Genomic DNA, 21,102 nt, shown 5'->3' on the forward strand with positions numbered 1-21,102 from the left:
ACTAGTGATCATAATAGTACCATGGAAATATAGACCATGGAAATATATTAGTGTCCTCAATTCAATTTTACTAGAACAAAAATATTATTGATAATCTCAAAATGTGAAACATTTTTATGTTAAACTATTAATAGTATTTTTAGATATTCCTCCAGAGGAATAATGTACTTATAAGTAAACTACAATCTATAATAAAAAGAAAGTATAAATAGTAAAGTGTAAGGATGCACAGTATTACTAATAAATATTTATTGAAGATGAGTTCTAATTTTTAAAAAATCCCTAGGAAACCATCATAAGCTGCACTGACTGGCTATACTTTTCAAGTAACACAATAAAAAACATATTGTGCTAGCTTACCAACTAATTCATTCAATAAATATATTTTCAGTTAGTATATGTAATATACTAATATTTTTTTCTTTATTTATTTTTTTAATTTTTCAAGACAGGGCTTCTCTGTGTAGTCTTGGCTGTCCTGAAACTTGCTCGCAGACCAGGATAGCCTCAAACTCACAGAGATCTACCTGCCTCTGCCTCCCAAGTTCTGGGATTAAAGACATGCACCACCATAGCCCAGCAATATACTAATAATCCTATTCTCTAGTATTTTTATTTCTAAAATTGAAGTGTGGGCTTACCTTAGAATTTTGTTTTCTAATATTTTAAAGCAGGTGATTTTGGAATAATGCTCAGGCTCATTTAATAACTAACTTAAATTTAAATAAGGGCTTTTTAAAATGTGCAATTTTATAAAATTTACCTATTAGCCCAAAGTTATACAACATAAGAAATTTGAGGATATTATAACTAAATGAATTATTAAGCTAAAGTTAGATTAATAAAATAAAAAGTGCTAGCACTGTCTAAGCTATTTGACAAGAAAACTGTTTTTGTTTGGTTACCAGTTAGACATTTTGCCAACAAACATGTTTCTTAGTTTTTGAGAAATACTTTTTCCTTACTTAAAATGTGGCTCATGTGCACTTTCATTTGTAAATATCCTATGTTAAATCTACTTGAACATTGCATGCTGATAAACATCTTCACGCTGATCCTGTAAGGGCCCACGTCAACTATTAAAATCAAAAGATGCTGAGTGCTGCTGTGTGAATTTCTCCTGCTCACCCTAGCAGTAAGTTGGTTTGTTACCACTGCTGCTGGGAGGAGAGAGAGGAAATAGGAGTCGGGTGGAGTTGTTTAAGATGTAGCTCTGGCCAGGCGGCGGTGGTGGTGCACACCTTTAATCCCAGCACTAATCCCAGAGAGGCAGAGCCAGGTGGATCTCAGTGAGTTCGAGGCCAGCCTGGTCTACAGATCGAGATCAAGGCCAGGCACCAAAACTACACAGAGAAATCCTGTCTTGGGGAAAAAAAAAAAAAAAGATGCAGCTCTGTCTGTTCACCTGCACCTAGCACTGTGCCTGGCAGTTAGCTACTTTAAAGTCCAATGAACTCCCTAAGAGGCGCCATCGCCAGTGCAACTGCACCCCTCGCTTCTGAGCTGCCGTACACAACACTGATTTCCTTCCATCTCCTTACCTGGAGGATCCCAACCCGCTGGCGTTTAATAGATCCAAAGACACACCTTCAGATGCACACTCTTATAAAAAAGCCTCTTAATCTAATGCCGACTTCACATGGACTCTACTAACTTTGTCTTGTGAAAACGGCAACGTCAGCACACAGTTTTTATTTTAATTGTATGGTGGTACAGAGGATAAGCCAAGTGCCTCATGCATACAGGCTCTAGCACTCAGCAGGGTTACACAGTTGGCCCACTGTTTCACTGTAGGTCATAAATGCTCCCTTTTGGCACATAGTGCCCTTCACCAATACTATGGTGAAATACTTCCTTTCAAAAATACTTTGAGTTCCAAGTTATCATATTTAGTACATAACTTGGCTTTTGTTGGAGGTAAAAGGTGGGCTAAATTAGCTCTACTTTAATAAAAGATGCTTTAATTCTCAATAGAGAATATCATTTCTGTCTGAGGCAGCAGCTTCATACAGTTTTCCTGAGGGAAACAAATGCAGTCTAAATACTTGAAATAGCAAGAACAAAAGGGCATGCCCGAGAATAATGATCCAAAGGCTTCCCTTCCTGTACTACTATTTCTGTTTGGAGGAAGAAGATATGGTCAGTATACCGTCCTACCTAACCTAGCAAGGAGGCAAGCGTATTTTCCTCCTGTGGGTGGTAGCCCTTGAAGTTACAGAATCACACCAACAGTTCCCTTAGTGATAGCTGTGTTCTGTCAAGTGAAAGCAGAGTGAACTCAACTGACAGAGTAACGCCCTGCACCAAATCTACTGGACTACAGCTGCTAAGAAGTGGTGCCCTGCCCAGCATTTTCTCATAACCGAACTGAAGTGAGCTTACAAAGTCTTACAATTTCTTATAATGCTCCTGAAATTTTCCTGTTTTCATTGTTTGTGTAAGGATATTTTGCCTGCATGCATGTATTCACAGCACATGTGTGCAGTGCCTTAGGAGACCAGAAGAGGTCAATGGATCCCCTGCGACTGGAATTATAAAGTTGTGAACCACAAGGTGGGTGCTGGGAATTGAACCTGGATCCTTAGGAAGAATAGCCAGTGTTCTTAATCACTGATCCATCTCTCCAGCCCCCCTTGCAATGTTTTATAACCTCAAACACACAATTTAAAAACAAAACAAAACAAAACAAAACAAAACTCTTCATCTAGTCTCAAATCCAAAAATATTTAAGATAATAGTTATCATCTTAGAGAATGTATTGGTATTGTTAAAATAATTAAACCCTTGAGGTACAAAGAAATACAACAGGAATAATGTCTAAGTAAAATTTCAAAAATTCCTAACTTATTGAAATTAATAATAATAAAAACAACTCATTCTGTCAAAAATAATTAAATGAGCTTTTTATAAGTTAATATTTGAAAATCAAAGTTTATAAACTGGTCATGAAGCAGGCAGTGCTAGAGCACACCTTTAATCCCAGTATTTGGAAGGCAGAGGCAGGAAATCTTGGTGGGTTTGTGGCCAGCCTAGTCTACACAGTGAGTTTCAGGACAACCAGGGCTACACAGTAGAAGCCCTGTCTCAGAAAACTAATAAACAAACAAACAAACAAATAAATAAATGATAAACTGTCCATGAAACATCTGAGAAAAACTGAAGCTTGATTTAAGTAATTTTGAAATGTTAAAATACTGAATAATGTTACTGTTTCTTACAATACTTTGAAAGAAAAAGAGCCCTGCCTGGTAGAACTTAACAGCCTAATACGTACAGAAACTGTCCAAGTGTCTGTACCTGCTAAGTTACTGCAGTGTGGGCTTCACTTACCTTCCCTAGACTCTGCTTTCTATATACTCTTAAACTAAACTTTAAGAGAAACAGAACACTGACACATGACTTATTTTTTAAAAATCTACTTAAATATTCAATCTTAGCACAATGAAGTTATTTCTCCACATTCTAAGAAGCTTTAAATTCCAAAGTGATTATCAAGGATAGAGAAGACAGAATTGAGAGAGAAACGTGAAGCACACAATGCAGAAAGCTGCGGCAAAGCTGGTCACTAGCGAGAGCGGTGAAGAGAGTGACTAGGAGAGTCTGGCCACTTTTAACATACCCAGGTCTAGTTTCTGACAAGAGGGAATCTCTTCTGTTACCGTAATGAAGTAGCTGTGCAATCCCTTGAAGGCTAGCAGCAAAGTGGCACAAAGTGTGTAATGAAAATGATAGGCATGGTGGAGGAAGGATTCTGCAATGAGGAAGCTACAACCCTAAAGAGAACACATTTGTAATACAGTGTTAGTAAGCAAAGTCTAAATGGACTACAATGTATTACACTCGAAACCTTGAAAGGAAAAAAAAACCACACACACACACACACACACACACACACACACACACACACACAACACCCCACCAACCAATCTATTGCCATAAAACATGTAAGAAATTCATCAGTATTTTGCTCATTTAAGTGACTTAAATATAAAATGTGACCACAGCAATCTCAGTCATTAGGGATTTGCACAAACACACTGGTGAAACTGTGACTTTATGTTATGATGAGGTCCTATTTCAACTGTTTTAGAGACACTGCTTTCACAACTGTTAGAAGTATCACTTCTCTCCTGATAATGGCCACGGTCCTGCTACTCTGGGCCTACTCTCAAGTCTGCTATTCTTCCCAAAAGGTGTCTCTGGATGTTCCTAACAGTTCTGATAAAGGAAAAATGGGTGACAGGAACAGGTTTACAAAGGTCACTGGCTATCAAAATCTCTATTCACTAAACCTGGTAACATTTTGAAGTAAGAGGCTGATATTCACAATACATAACTAAACTAACCAGTTGGTTATGATTCTATTGAACTAGATCTTTAAGCTATTGAACTCAAATAATTCATCAAGAAAATTACATTCACTTACAGATAAAATACTCAACATTTCTTTTAAAATAGGAGAAAAATAAAATATGAAAAAAGTTACACATATATTCAATGCTTACATCTGGTGATAACTGTTTTGTGTAGTTAATACCAAAGACTACACTTTCCAAAGTAGGAATCGCGGAATCTTTGCTTTGTGCTGGTGCATTTCTATTTAACCAAGTAGTCTTCACAGGGCGAGGAAAGCTGGAGGAACAGGTAGCACATTGTTACTGCCTAACAGTCTATTTTCATGTAGGACACTTAAAAATACTACAAAAATGAAAAGCAAGGGTTGTACAGCATTCTAAGTTCTATAGTAGGTCTTAAAATTTTTTTAATAATTAGAATTTATGAAAAATACAATGAATACTAAGGACTCTAAGGCTAGCTACTTGAGATTGCTTCTCTCTCTTTTTGAGAAACAAGGGACTGAACCAAGGACCTTACAAAGGCAAGTGTTCAGTATGCCAGGCTCCAACAAATTCTGAGGGCAATTCTATAACTCACCTACTCAGCTGGTAAGTGAGATTTTTTTTGTGTGTGTATGTGTGTATGACATAATACAGATGCTTAAGTATCACCCATAACAATTGTTACAATCATATTGTGTCAGAAATTGCAGATAGTTCAGAATTCAATTCTATGGGGTTATTTTTAGGTAAAGTTATTGATTTGAGAATTTCATCTCCTGCCTACATTACCAAAGATTTTTATTTTATGAACCATAGAGCATGATTGTATCTTACACTGATGAAACAAATTTTTCTCTCCATGGAAGTAGTTAGAAAAAATAATTACATAATTTGTCACCTAAAATATTACATAGTATTTAAAGGTTTATTTTCATTATTTTAAAGATTTACTTTAATTATATGTATGTGTAGGAGCAGGTATGTGCACATGAGTGCAGGTACTCCCAGAGGTATCAGATCCCCATAGAGCTGGAGTTACAGGTGGCTAAGAGTCATCTGATGAAAGTTGGGTATAAAACTTGAGTTCTCTGGAAGGGTTTATGTGCTCCTGACCCCTGAGCCATCTCTAAATCCCAATATAACACAATTTCAAATTGAAATATTGTTATGTTGTAATATAAAAATGTTAGTACAAATTCATAAAATTGTTTAAAACTTAAGAAAGCAATGACTTTTGTATGATAGTTAAAAAAGCAGAATAGAGGATCTGGGAAAGAGATAAAGAACATTAAGAATACATCCATATTCTCTTACACAGTACAAGTTAACAGTACAGCAGATCCACAAACTAAAATAAATTAAAAATTGAACCAGGTAGAGACTAAACAATATTACATAATAATTTTTGTATTCTATTTTACTTAGTTAATTAACTGAATTATAAAAATCACTCCATACTTCTGTAATAAAAATGTCATTGAGCCGGGCGGTGGTGGCACACGCTTTTAATCCCAGCACTCGGGAGGCTGGGCCAGGTGGATCTCTGTGAGTTCGAGGCCAGCCTGGGCTACCAAGTGAGTTCCAGGAAAGGCACAAAGCTACACAGAGAAAACCTGTCTCGAAAAACCAAAAAAAAAAAAAAAAAAAAAAAAAAATGTCATTGGTATTAATGGTCCTATGCTTTTGAGTTATTTTATTATATTAGCATATAATGAAAATGTATCAATAATTATGGGCTTAAAAATCCTTTACTATTTCAGTTATCTTTGTCAGAGTATGTTTTAAGTATAAAACAGAAAGATATTCCACTAATAAGTAGTAAAATCTTAGTTAAATTTACCTTATTAGTGGCTGGTGTAGTGCAACCAATGACGCATGGACTGTAACGGACACAACAGAAAGGTGGAAGTAATCAAACATAACATTCACATGATGATGAAGTCCTCTATAGAGGCTATAGTGCAGCTTCAATGTTCGACTACTTATTAGTTGTAAGGCGTTCAGATCATCTGCCCTAGAAAAAAGCGATAAATTTTCAAGTAATTAGGGAATATTTAGTAAAGGCTAGTATTTTATAAATCATTTAAAACTATTTTTCAAAGTCTTAATTATTTAAGCTTACAATGAGAGTAATTTGTAAACATCAAACTGATGAGGCAGCCATATAAAAATAGCCAGATTCACAGCTTTTTAATAGTATAATCTGAGTGGGCTGTTTTCACTAACATACCTATAAAAACAAGTTCTTTTTGATAGCCCAATAATTAACAGTCATCTTAACTTTTACTTCAGGGAGAATTCTATTTCTTACAAGGTCAAATCCTACTATAATAAATCTCCCAAAGTATATCAAATTATTTTTACTGCACAAAATTTTAAGTGTTGCTTAGTGACCCTTAACATTTATTAAATGTTTAGGGAGACCCTGTTTCATAAACACACCACTTCTTAGTCCACAAAGATACTTTTATTATAGTCTGTCATATTACACACACAAAAACACTAAAAAAGGTCATGAAAATCATATCCAGATAACTTTTAAAAATCCATGCATACATTATAATTACCTATAGCTACTGAGTTAACTACTAACTTCAGTTTATTCTACTTAAGGAATTATTATGACTTGGTTTTAAAAAGTATAAAGAGGAGCAGTAGGTACTATATAAAAGTATTATCCTGTCATGATAATAAAGAGGACCTTTCAGTAATACGACTGCTTGGTATTACACAGTCAAGAAGTATTTTGAATACTTGTTTAAAACGAAGAAAAAGTTCTCAAAAATACCATCCTTGTCTTAAACAAATAAAAGCACAATGTGTGACTATGTCTATATGTGTGGGCAAGTTCTGGGTAACTGGTATCTCAGAAACTTCGAGGGTTAAAATTAAACTAGAAACGCCCATTATGTGTGTCACCAGTCTTGACCATTCTGAGTATCAATGCAGTCCCACCTAGAGAAACTGCAACTCATGCCAAGAAGAATTCACTAATGACCAATGGAAGAGAAACCAGTCTAAGTGCTGTGTGGTAGTGTTACTATAGCAACTGTACAATTATTAGAGTCTAGGGAAGAAGTTCATAACTTTTCACCTTGTCTGATTTCACTTCCTGGAGCACGGGTATGGAAGAGTAGCCCCAGCTTTCTCAACAGACTTTCTCAGAAAAAATACAAGCACTTTAAAGTAGACAAGAATGGAGTAGAGGTTCCAAAAAACAAAATGGGAGTACATAACACATAAAGCCATAAGATCTAAAGATGTTTAACTCTTTGAACAGCCAGCCTACTTACGAATAGTCTCCATCTGTGAAATGTAGATCCAAGGATAACAGAAAATTTATTTCTTCAAGAGTTTCCTCAATCTAAAGAGAAATTTATAAGATGCCTAGTATTTATAAATGTTACAAATATGCATTGAAGTCTCAGTAAATAGAAATGAAGAGATGTTTACCTTTCTTTCATCCAACAACATTTTAACTTTGAAGATCATGACATCATTTAAAACAACTTCTTCATTTTTATATAGGATCTGAAATGTTTTGCTGCAAACCAGAGCATCATGAACTGAAGCTGGAAAGGCTAATGTCATACCTAAAACAGATGAGATATACAACTGAGGTAAAAGACAAACAGGACAAGTAAGTAAATACGAGGTTAAAGTACTATAATTTGATGTCACCCCACTATCATTACCATTTCAAATAGAAGTGTTAACACATTTCTGAAAACTTCACTAATTTCTGATAAAAACTACACCATAACCATCATGAAAATTCTTGTACAGACTTTTCTCTACTTGAAAGGCAAGTGAGAAAAATCTTAGATATTTTAGAGTGATCTGTTAAACACAGAAAAGGGGCAACTGAGATTTTCACAACTGAAGTAAAAAGAAGTATTTTTGCTTTTGTTACGGGACAGAAGACTCCAGACCTTCTGTGATCTCAGATTTCTTTTGCTAAGGTGACTCATGATGGCGCTGCCACACCACCATGAAGACAGACCATGTGATCAGAGAACTGGTTTTCAGCCACAGGAAGGAAGGTTACTATCTTGGCAGGGGGAAAAGGCTGGAGATTTGAAATTATGCTGGGGGATAATTCAATCAACTGTGCATACCTAATAACATATCGATAGAAACTCTGGACACAGAATTTTGGGTGCGCTTCCCAGGCTTGTAATACTGCAAATTCTTATCTACACAGGTTGGGCATGTGAGTGGTGGTAATGTATCTTGGTTTTATGGGAAGAAAACAATGGAGGCTTACATATGAGACTTTACATATTCAGTCCTACATATTTCTCTAAACACTTTTAAAGTTACTGATTTTTTGGTTTACTTACTTATTTGGTGTGTCTGTATGTTTACCCTTGTGTGTGTGCATGTGTCACAGTGCATGTGTGGTTGTCAGAGGACAACTTGAGGGAGTTGTTTCTCTCTTCCCATGATGTGAGTTCCAGGGATTCAACCAAGTCACTAAATTTGGTGGCAAGATCCTATAACCACTGAGCCATCTTGCTGGCCTACATTTCTTTTTTTGACTGGCTGTGATGGGACACACAGAATGAATTTAGAATAATAAAGCTATACTAAGTATGCACATTCTTGAACTGAGTGAATTATCAAAATTAGCAAACAGCTGGAGCTCCAAATTGGAACTCAGCTGGTTAGAAGTGAAAGCTGCTGCTGGCCATTGAACTTGTGACTGGTATCTGAAGGAAGGCTGTCTTCTTAACCCATGCTGTGGTGGTATTGTGTTCCCCAAAATATTGTGTACCTTAATAAACTTATCTGGGGTCAGAGAACAGAAAAGCCACTAGTTAGGCAGTGATAGCACACGCCTTTAATCCTAGCATTCCAGAGGCAGAAATCCATCTGGGATCTCTGTGAGTTCAAGGCCACATTGGAAACAGTCAGGCATGGTGACTCACGCCTTTAATTCCAGGAAGCAAGCCTTTAATCCTAGGGAGTGATGGTAGAAAGCAGAAAGGCATATAAGGCATGAGGACCAGAAACTAGAGGCATTTGGCTGGTTAAGCATTTGGCTGGTTAAGCATGTGGCTGATTAAGCATTCAGGCTTTTAAGCAGCAGTTCAGCTGAGAGCTATTGGGATGAGGACACAGAAGCTTCCAGTCTGAGGAAACAGGACCAGCTGAGGAATTGGCAAGGTGAGATAGCTGTGGCTTGTTCTGTCTCTCTGATCTACCAGCATTGACCCCGATAACTGGCCTCGGGTTTGGTTTCATTAATAAGTACTTTTAAGATTCCTGCTACACTATGCAATCTGGTTTGCCTCCAGAAACAATAATAGATGAGAAACTGTGTCCAGACGGCTCAAGAAAGACTTCCGTATGTGTTAAGGTGATGGAGAGAACGCAGGTGGCAGCAGCTTAGCACTCTACTCTGATCAAAGGAGGGTGAGGACGTTCTGAAATGATCTCCTGGCACAAATTCTTCATCAAGGTGAGAAGGACTGAGATGGTCACATTAGGGGAGTGAGTGACATAAAGGGAAACCCAGCAGAACAAAGAATACATTCTGGGGAAGAAGGTAGAGTGACAGATTGGGACATGTGAAGGGGTGACCAAAAAGAAAATAAGCAATGGATCACTGGAACAAGATTTCTGTAAGGGAAGTTATATGCACGCCCTGACAAGTTCCTCACACTCATAGGTTGGCAAAGCACTAATACTTCGTAAGAAATTATCTTAGGCTGCTCAACTGAGTCACTTGGGAAGGACACTCTCCAACCTGTTGAGCTGTCTGCAGACTGCAGGGTACTCCAGGTTCCCAGCTTTTGTGAGCTGTCACTGGTGCTGGGGTGGGCTTTGGTGATGCAGCTGTCTGTAAGTCATTTTCCTTCCTGTAAGTAACCCCAATTAAACTCCTTGGCTCAGCAAAATAAATAGATAGGTAGATAGGGAAGGAGGGAGAGAGAGAGAGAGAGAGAGAGACAGACAGACAGACAGACAGACAGACAGACAGGCATGCACCACAAAAAAGAAAAGAAAAGAAAAGGTCTTAGGCTGGCAAGATGACTCATTGGGTCAAAGCTCTTCCCTAGAACCCATCGTGGAAGGAGACAATCAACTCCTTCCTGCAAGTTGTCTTTCCGACCACCACACACGGACTATGGTATGTAAGTGATTGCATGTGCACACATACTTGCAAATAAAGTATTTTTAAAGTAGGTTTTACAATGTATTTACAATTTTTCTGTAAGTTTGAGATATTTCAGAATATACATTTAAAGGAAAACAACTCAAAAACTCCACTCTGAATGTTTTAGAGAAGAACTGAGAAGGGGGAAGAATTTTAAATACAATGTAGATTGTATGTAAGGCCCTCAGAAAATGCTAAATAAGAGTTTGTTGCCTCCAGAAGCAAAAGTTTTTCCTATTGCTCTTCCTGTGAATTCTGTTTTCAAATGAGCTATTTCCTCTCCTGTATGTTCCTTTGTATGTGTGTATTTGTTGTGAACATTGTGTGTGTGTGTGGGGGGGTAAGGATTGGGAGTATGTATGAAAGCTAGAAGTTGCTCTTAGGTGTCTTTATCAATCACTTTTCACTGGATTTTTTGGGATGGGGCCTCTCAATGAACTTAGGGCTCACCAATTCAGCTAGACTGGCTTGCCAGTGAGCTTCTAAATTCTGTCTTTCTCCCTTGTGCTAGGATTACAGGCAAGTGCTGCCATGCTCACCTTTGGGTGGGGATGCTGAGATTCAAACTCAAGCCTTCATGCTCACATGGTACATACCTTACAAACTGAGCCTTCTCTCCAGCCCCTTTCTACACTTTGCCAGCAGGACTGGGCTGTCCCGTTCCTTAGTGCCTTACCGATGCTTTCAGATACTGTCTCCCTTTAAGAATCACCACTATTAACAACGCTGACTTTCCTGTCATTAGACAACTGTATGCCACTGACCACCCCACTCTTGTAGTCACCAAGAACCTAATTTCTTAAAGATTTTATTTAATTCACAATTATTCCCTCCAAAACCACCTTATATATTATCCTTATGAATAGCAATACAAGTTAATCCTGCACCACCAACTTCCTAGGTGCTTTTCCTCTTTGTGTGTTCCTGCCTCACAGCCTTCTGCTGTGGGGTAATGCTTTTGTACACTAGTTTAATAAAACGCTGACTGGCCAGTAGCCAGGCAGAAGTAGAGGCGGGATAAGCAGACAAGGAGAATTCTGGGAAGAGGAAAGCTTAGTCAGGAGCCGCCAGCCTGCCATCTAGGGAGCAGCATGTTAACGGCACACAAGTAAAGCCACGGAATATGTGGGGACATATAGATGAACAGAAATGGGCTGAGTTTAAATGTAAGAACTAGTCAGTAGTTAGCCTGAGCTAATGGCCGAGCAGTTTTAATTAATATAAACCTCTGTGTGTTTACCTGGGTCTGAGTGGCTGAGGACCAGGTGGAACACAGGAAAACTTCAGCTACAGCCATCCTTAGCTCCTCTTTCCTATGGTCATTTTTCCATTACTTCTGACTGCAATTCCTCTGCAATGCAGACTTGAATCAACTTCTTGTTATAACTACACCTATCTTCCCAGCTTACTTCCTCAGATAACAAGGTCTAACAATCCTTGGGGCCATTTAGGAGTAATTCTATGACTCCTGGGCCTCTTCTGTTCTCTCCATTTTCCTCCAAGTGCCCACTTTACTTCTTACCACATTTTAAATTCTGATTCATCATTATTACACCCTTTACATACATACAGCCTATTAAGAGAATCCAGGAACAGCAACATGTGCCAAGAACACCGTGACTCTCAAAGCTGAAGTAAAAGGAATGACAATTCTTGTCTAGCTGGGCAACTCAATGCAACTGCTTCAAAACACAAAAACCAACCAACCAACTAACCAACCATCAAACATCCTAAAGTGTGTATGTATGAATATATGAACACATATATATGAATGATATGTGTGTGGGTATGTGTGTGGCTATATACTACCTTGCTTTAATATACTGGCTTATATATCTCACTTTTGCTAAATCCAGCTCTTTTCCCAATCCATACTTATATCCACAAGCCATATGTGCCTGGGAACAGTATACAACTCTTTGGACTGGCTGTGCTTTACATTCATGACTACTTATCTCAAGTGGCCCTTAGTGTCACCTAGCACTCATGTTACTTCTGAACCTGTTTGTTACTCACATTGCTAGGTGACTATTTCACAATTTATTTTCTCTCCCCAATTCTAGCCTTCAATTTCTGATAATTTTGGTTCTTATTTCATGAAATAACAATATCTACAACAACAATAATAATAATCTACCAGAGAATTTCTATAAGCTCCACTACCATATCTACCTATAAATGATCCTAAACAAACTTCTTACTTCTGTTTCCTTTTTTGGCAAACAGCTCAAGTTCTTGGCATTTAGTATATTTATTTAATTCATACCCTCCCCTTCTTCCCTATTCAGCCTGTTATAGCCAGAATTTTAGATGGCCCACTGATTCTCACTTTCTGGTGTCCATATTCTTGTATAAATTCTTCCCTCAAAGTTATCAGGATTAATGTTTGTGAATAGAGCAAAAGTAATGGTATAATTTGTGTAAACACAGCAGAAGTAATTGACTTTAACTCATGGGAGACTCTGAACCAGAGGTATGGGGCTAAATTCCTGAAACACAGAAACTGTGATAATGTGGTATTTAAAACTAAGTTGGGTGGCAAATTTTTACACAGCAAGAATTAATTCACATTCCAGGTAGTCTTTGACTCGTGCAACTGTGCATCAAGACCAATGAATTCTGCACTATTAAATCCAATGGAAATATTCTCAAATTTCATTTTCTTGTCAGCATCTGCCACAGTTGCAATTTGTCTCAGTCTTGAACACTTCTTAATTTGCCTTTCTGGATAACAGACTCTTGTGGTGTTCTTCTGAGAAATTATTCCAGTCCTAAGTTGCCAGCTAATCTGCTACAGTTTCACAGATACTGGGAGAAGGTGCAAGACAAAAGATTTTATAATTCCCAGCACAGACAGTAGCTGTATACCTCACATCCTCAAGTCCCATGGGAGGGATGGGGAGACTAGCCGAGAGCCATCACAGGTGCCACGAGTTTTTGGTTGCTTCAGTCTTTACCACAAGAGATATGTAAACCTGTCAAACCTTTGCATCAGCAGGAGGCATTCTCATCATCAGACTAGACAGTAAAAAAGTTTACCCCATGCTGCAAACTAAGACTTTATAGCTGTGCTGTCCAAGAGAATTTTTTTAAGTCTGTAATAATAGGCTTTCCAGCTATCTCTGCTCACAAGATGTACAGAAACAAGAGGAAGCACAAAAAACAAAAACAAAATTTAATGCACGGGTCAAATATTAAGATTCTTCACAATTCTTGACATTAGGACACAGATCTCCAGGAAGCTGGGAAGCCAGCTCCTGGGCAAAATACGTGCTATGCAAGCATGAGGCCTAGACTTTGGATTCCCTACCACCCACATAAAAACCAGGCATGGTGGTAGTCAACTGTAAGCACAGCTCTGGTGGGGGACAGAGGCAGGAGGATACCCAGAACTTGCTGGTTAGTGAGCTTTTGGTTCAGTGATGTTTCAAAAAAAAAAAATGGTGTCGGACAGAATGAGGAAGAACCAATGTCAACCTCTCCCCCACAACATGCAAACTACAGCTACAAATACTAACAAGTTTTTAGTTGAGTTTCTTAGCAATCTAAAATGAATCTCAAAGAGATATGTTCTATCAAGTTTTTAGTTGAGTTTCTTAGCAATCTAAAATGAATCTCAAAGAGATATGTTCCAAGCTCTTACAGTATCAAATTACTCCCTTCCTTCTTTCAGTCATGGTTAAATCTAAATTAAACTTTTAAGCATGCAAGCTAGAAACCAAAACACTCTATCTGCATTGTTCTTAGAGAAAAATGGGGAAAATACCAACCCTTTCACCAGTAAAAAGAACATCAGTTAAAGGTTTTCATGTCTTTTCCTAGGTCTCAAAGTCCCTTACAATTTCAGGTGGAAAGATATTTATCACAAATGGACAGAGTTAATTATATATATATATAATTATATATATATAATATATAATTTTCTAAAATTTAATTTTAAACTAGCATTTTAACCTGCACTCCTGTGGGTGTGGTGTAGTAGCATGTAACTAGTATTCATTCAGTGGTCAAATCAAGGCAGTCAGCTTTGGTAACCAGCACTCAGCTCTACTTTCATTTATTCTTTTTACACTACATTCACAAAATGACTTAGAAATAGGCCATATACTCTTGCTCTGAATCAGAAACAACTTTTCAACATGCTAAAATAAAAACACCTCCATTAGGCCAAGAATCACAGTCCTTTAGTTTTTAGATTGAGCACTGTTATCTTAAACATAATAGACATTTCATGAGTATATTTGAATAAATTACCATCTAACTTAATTTAGTGACCCATTTTCTTGTTCAAGTGACTATTTGCATTTTGCTGATCAGCTATTTTCTAACACACCCAAGACTCTAGTTTTAGACAGTTCAGATATGGAAACTTAGTACTTACATTAATTTACATCTTAGTACTATCACTATCTATCTATGTTTTCACTTCTTCGGCTAAACAAGTAGCTTTGATATCTCTTATTGTACTTTGTGAACAAGTGAGCTTTTATTCAACCTCATCTTACTGTCCCTAGTACTGCACAGTAAAACAGCGTAAGCAAGCACCATGCCTGTCCTCTGAGTTGACAGTTTAGACACAAATGCAAGTAATTTCAGCCTTTCCTTGACAGAATGAAACTGCTCAAATGGGAGCAAGCAGAACAGAAGCTTGAAATGCCAAATGAACTTAAAAGTTTCATCATCCACAATACCTGATGAATTTTCTACTCATAGCTGTTGAGATTAATCAGTTATCAGTTACAGTAAATAATTAGAGACATGATATGAATTGCCTCCAGTTACTTATTTCCTTAAATTATTTTTAAAATGCTGTTCTTTAATGTGTTTGATATTGGGTTATTACAATTTTATTTCTGGGGGAAAACTGAGTTTTCCCAGGGTGCATAAAAGGAAGCTAGTCTCTGCATTGGTCTACCTACATTGTTTACTATTTGAGAGTGGCATGTCTAAATCAACAGTTAAACCATAGCTATGTGTGCCTGTCTATCTATCTACCTACTTGACTAGATCAATTCTCAAATAACTGGACCTTCCTGAATTGTCTTCTAGAAACTTAGGCTGTTTTTTCATGCTTGACACTCATTTCAGTTGAATAAACCCCTGTCCTCTTATGCTATAACAAAAGCCACAAATGCCACGGACAAGTTTTCAACCTACAAATCCAACCAAAAGAACATTTATTACCGTCATATGAACCAGAAAAAAGTAGCGGAAAGAGAAAATTTGAAAAAGAGGTAGGAATGTAAATATTTTTGAACTAACTGACCTTTTAGTTATTTGCCTGTATGTGGACAAAAACATCTATCAGAAGGGCTGGGGAAATTGCTCAGCACCTAAGAGCTCACTTTCTTACTGACATGAAAAGTAGCTTTTGCTCCAATGTTCGGGACATAAATCACTCTCAACGGTCCAGAAGGGTTGAATGGCACATCAGTTCTGTCACTCCAACTACTGAATCGGAAGACCCCTAACAATATTTATAATTCTGATTTACTGTCAATCAAGATGATGGATGCCATTACTACTTTTGACTAGGGACAGAAAAGGGTACTCTTGGCAGGAATATATATAATGGAATATAATACAAATAGTAGTCAGCGAGGCACTTAAGGCCTACTAGAGTAGGAAAAGTAATCATGAGCTATTGCTAAGTCTTTTGGTAATTTATTTCTCATGCTTTTTTTAGTCCTTAACTTACCAGTCAAGAAGCAGAAGCAGAGAAATGTTCTATAAAGTTTAGGTCAAGATGACATATAGGAAAAGAAGTTATAGCAATCATAATGTAATTTTCAACACATCAACACATTTGCCATCTAATCCTATCATCTAGATCAATCTAAATACATAAAGTTTTGCTTCAAATACTAGATGTCCATTTAACATTGACTCTACTGCCTACTGATTCTGGCATCCATAATCTTTCTTACCTTAGAATTACTACTAACCATAACTAGAATGTCTAGTCCTCCCAGGGAGTTGTTTAGAACCCAAGAAAAATTAGGTAGAAGTAATTCCTTGAATTACTAAACAGGTTTTAATTGTAACAAGTTTTAATCTCTTAAATATGAAATTTGCTTCTTCACCCAAACAAATCATACCTAACATGAACAAAGAGCTATTTCCGCTTGATACAGTAACACTATATAATAAACATACTGGGTTTGCTCTTTCTACTACATTCCATTCTGGCATTTTACACAGTAATTTGCTAGGAATCCACAACTTATCTAGTTTCGTATATGTTCTACCATTTCCTCATCTTTCGAGAATTCTTATCTTTCCCTTACCCTCAATTAGTATTTTTTGGATTAACTAAATGACCTTATACCCAAATATTTGAAAAGGCAATGTTTTTAAATTAATTCCAAATTAGAATGACTAAAATACAAAAATGTTAGCTCAGCATAAATTAATTCAATCTCAAAGAAAAAAAAATCTCATGTCCTTGTGAGGAAAATATTAACTGTAAAGAATATTTACAATTGTCACATTTATTACCTGTAAATAGTACTATATTATACTAATATATAATATATAATGATAAAATATATATAATATAATAACATATGATGTATAGAAATATATTGTTTTATATATATTTATAATATACTATATATTAATATTTGCATATATTTATATATCATACTATATATCAATATATTGTTATTTGTATTTGTATATTACATATTAATGTAGAGTATATTACTATTTATATCTATTAACATTACATTTACATTTTTACATTGTATTAGTGTATTAGTGTTTGAGATTATGAGTACTGCATTTATGATTTCTACCCCCAATTCATCCTGTGTGCCCCCAACTCCCTCTCAATTTCATAATCTCTTCAATTATTATTCCACACACCATCCACACACATAAATAAAAATACAAAATTTTGCCTTAGTTCTCTGCAAATTTCATTCTAATACAGTAACTGATTCTATTTAAGAAATTCAATTTTTAAAAGCAGTTAACTTTAGTTGACCTTTTTGAATGTACCTAAACTTTGCTGCCAGCTGGAAAAGTATTTCACAAACTCAAGTCTAAGGTTTTTGCAATGCAACCTCAAGAGATAAGAGAGCAAGACATGCCACCTGTTAGACTTAGGGAAGCTCACCAAGAAGCACCAAGTGTGTGTGGAAATCCTCGTGGCTCTACTACCTGTTTCTTGACATTTGGTTGTGAACCCAGCCTTGAACGGCCGAGCCGTCTCTCTGGCCCCTCTGTTTCTTGAAGGTAAACTTACAAAAGGCTTTGTTATGACAGTAAGTGTATATATATGAAAAATGCTAGGTCAAGAAGAAAACAGTCTTTTTCTTTTTTAAGACAACAAAGCTATGTTTCTTTTGTGATCATAATAGGCTCTCTGACTATCTTGATAATCCTTTGAAAGACAAACTCCTATTAAATACAATAACACAATTCATTAAATTTAACACAAACTAGCATGTTAATATCTACAGTATGATAAAAAAAAAAGACTCTAACAATTCTAATTTCCAGTAAATTGCTTTTAATATCAAAAGGACTATATTATGATCAGCATAACTGTAGGTTTGGTGCTTTATTTTTATAACGCTTTGAAAATTACAATATCAGGTTTACATGACAACTCTTTAGAATTTTTTACTAATGGTTTCACTTCCTAATTACATGGAATAAAAACACATACAAATTGAGTATTTCTTATCCAGAATGCTTGGAATTAGACATGCTTAAGGTTTTGAATTTTTTTCAGGTTGTGGAATATCTGGATACAAATAATGTGCTGGGAATGAGACTCAAGTCTAAAGGCAAAATTCATATGTAGCTTATATATGAAGGGCGGAGATGATTTCACACAGCATTTTTAGTGTCCTCCTATAGCTGGGCATGGTGATATGCAGCTGAAATACTAGTATTCAAGAAGCTGAGTCATAAGCATGTAGAATTCAAAAGCATACTATAAAATTTCATTATATATAATAGTCCAGGAGTTTCAAATCAAGTTTATATATATTTTTATTGTGTATCCTTTTAAACCTCAACTTTCACAACTAATACTACACATATCTATGTTTATTTCATGGAATTTTATAAACATCTTATGTATACATCTGTAAGAAACCAAGTAAAGCCTGTTTTACTGATTTCTTGAGAGGGGAATCATAATAAACCTATTTGGTAACTCATGCTTACAAATGGAAAAAGTAAAAGTATTTATAAAATAGTATCACTGACCAGTATGTTACTTCAAATTCTTATTTTTAACTTGAAAATATTCCTTTACTTACCTGTTGCATGTAACAAACTGGCTTCTACTCTGTGGGGAATTCTCGGTGGAATTTTCATTGATGCACGTATTTGGTAAAAACTAAAAGCAAAATAAATAAGGAAGTCATTTTAAAATACGTGTTCCTGTCTCTACAGTTTGTTTGTATTAAAATAAAAATTTGGCCTATTCTACTAGTTTCATAGTTCTACTAGTTTCCCTATAACATTTCACACATCTAATTATGAAATATTAGCATAGCATGAAACCAAGAGAAACTTAGCATCTATAAAGATGAACAATAGAAACAGAAGCAAATATACATGGTAGCTTTTCCTTTACAGCAGTGAATGTGATGGTAGCCTACAAGATTATAAAGAATGTCATCAGTTATTTATTTTTCTTTAAGAAGATAATAAAACTGGGCTGGCAAGAAGCCCAGTGGCTAAAGAAACTCGCTACCACTCCTGGTCTGATAACTTAGGTTCAACCCTTACAACCTTCACGCAGGAAGGAGAGAACTGACTCCCAAAGGTTGTCCTTGGACTTCCTTATGCATAATAAATGTAAAAAAAAAAAAAAAAAGAAAAGAAAATGTTCTTATTGTGAGTTTAAGAAAGACATTAGATTAATTTTAAATAGCTTTTCAAAACTGTCTTGACACATGCCTGCAATGTTAATGTGTGTAGGAATCGGGGAGCTGGGGCAGAAAGATTGTAACTTTGAAGCCAGCCTGGACTTTGGAAGGCCCTTTTCTCAGAAAAACAAACAACAAAAATCCTTATATTATAAACTAGAAGGTACTATGCATACTATTGCAGGAGAAAAGAACTGACGAGTCTGATCCAGCTGTGAGTCCTATACGCTCCAATGATGACTTACACAAGATCAGCTAGCTAAAATCCCAGCATCAACAGGGGAAGCACTCACCAAGTCAGTCCCACCTACAGCTAAAGAGTTATTGACAACTGATGCTTGTCGGGAGAGGGACAGTATCAGTATTCACTAGGGAAGAAACCTCTGAAAACTGTCTGTTTTCTAATGAAACAGAAGCAAAACACAGTATGGCCTTAGGAACACACTGGCTGTACTAATCTGACTTGGTGGGCTAAAAAAAAAAAAAGAGTACATGACATTGGAAGAAAAAGTGGCAGTGGGGGGAGTAGAAAAGGAGTTGGGTAGATCCAAGGCACATTGTATGCATGCGTGAAACAATAAATTTATTATATAAAGAAATAAAACTTTCTATTAATACAGTATTTCCCAAAGTGAGGCGAACATTAAAACTCAAGGATAAGCTGGGTAGCTGGGTATGGTGGCACACACCTCTAATTCCAGCACTCAGGAGGCAGAAGCAAGCAGATTTCCATGAGTTCAAAGCCAGGCTAGTCTATATAGTGTTTTTCATGATAGCCAAGGATCCACAGTGGTACCCTAGCTTGGGGGTGGAGTTAGGGGAGGCAGTGGCACTGAAGGGGATAACACTGTGGTCATGCTCTCTGTAACCACAGGAAACAAAAACTCCCTAAGCAGTAGAAGTGGTTAGTTTTTCAGTAGTTATTTAGATGTATTTATTTTATGTGTAGGAGTGTTTTGCCTGCATACGTGTATGGGCACCACTGTGTGCAGTGAAGAAGGCAGCCTAGAACTGGAGTTATAGAGGGTTATGAATTGTCATTAGTGCTAGGAATTGAACTGTGATCCCCTGCAAGAGCAGTAAGTGTTCTTAACCCCTAGCCCAGTGGTTCTCAACTTTCCTAATGCTGCCGCCCTTTGGTACAGTTCCTCATGTTCTGGTGACCACCCCCAGTCATAAATTATTTCTGTTGCTACTTCATAACTGTAATTTTGCTACTGTTATGAATCATAATGTAAACATCTATGCTTTCCAATGGTCTTAAGTGATTCCTGTGAAAATGTTTGACCCTCTAAAGGGGTCACAACCCACAGGTTGAGAACCACTGCCCTAACACATCTCTTCAGTCTCTAATTTATTTTTTTTGAGATAAGGTCTCACTATTTAGTCCTAAATGGTCTGAATTCCATCTGTAAGCCATGCTGGCCTTGAAGTCACAGAAATCTACCTGCTTTTGTCTTGCTAGTACTAGGATTAAAAGTGTGTTCCATGACACTCAGCTCTATTTTATTCTTAATTATGTGTTTATGTGTGTCTGTGCACATGAGTATAGGTCTCCATGGAGGCCAAATGGGTAGTGGATCACCTGGAGCTGAAGTCACAGGCAACTGTGAACAGGCCAACACAGGTGTTGGGAACTGAACTCGGGTCCTCTGAAGAGCAGTGTGTGTTCTTGACCACTGGGCCCCAGCAACAGACATTAGTAATT

General features: G+C 36.7%; 1 protein-coding gene across 15 annotated transcripts in view; it reads right to left on the reverse strand.

The window, feature by feature from the left end:
• Fam135a (family with sequence similarity 135 member A) overlaps nt 1-21,102 on the reverse strand; it is an 81,914-nt gene that overhangs the window by 36,195 nt on the left and 24,617 nt on the right. For 11 of the 15 annotated variants that reach the window (XM_042266451.2, XM_076557955.1, XM_076557952.1 and 8 more), the window contains 6 exons: nt 18,780-18,859; nt 7,794-7,933; nt 7,634-7,704; nt 6,181-6,354; nt 4,506-4,632; nt 3,620-3,773 (listed from right to left, as the gene is read on the reverse strand). In XM_042266451.2, the coding sequence (XP_042122385.2) occupies nt 3,620-3,773; nt 4,506-4,632; nt 6,181-6,354; nt 7,634-7,704; nt 7,794-7,933; nt 18,780-18,859 (746 nt within the window). Of the gene's footprint in view, nt 1-3,619; nt 3,774-4,505; nt 4,633-6,180; nt 6,355-7,633; nt 7,705-7,793; nt 7,934-11,743; nt 11,839-18,779; nt 18,860-21,102 lie in introns of those variants that run through there. The other 4 variants (XM_042266458.2, XM_076557958.1, XM_076557953.1 and 1 more) reach the window with 3 other exon arrangements.

The sequence above is a fragment of the Peromyscus maniculatus genome, chromosome 21 (genome assembly GCF_049852395.1).
Source record: "Peromyscus maniculatus bairdii isolate BWxNUB_F1_BW_parent chromosome 21, HU_Pman_BW_mat_3.1, whole genome shotgun sequence".
Taxonomy (NCBI): domain Eukaryota; kingdom Metazoa; phylum Chordata; class Mammalia; order Rodentia; family Cricetidae; genus Peromyscus; species Peromyscus maniculatus.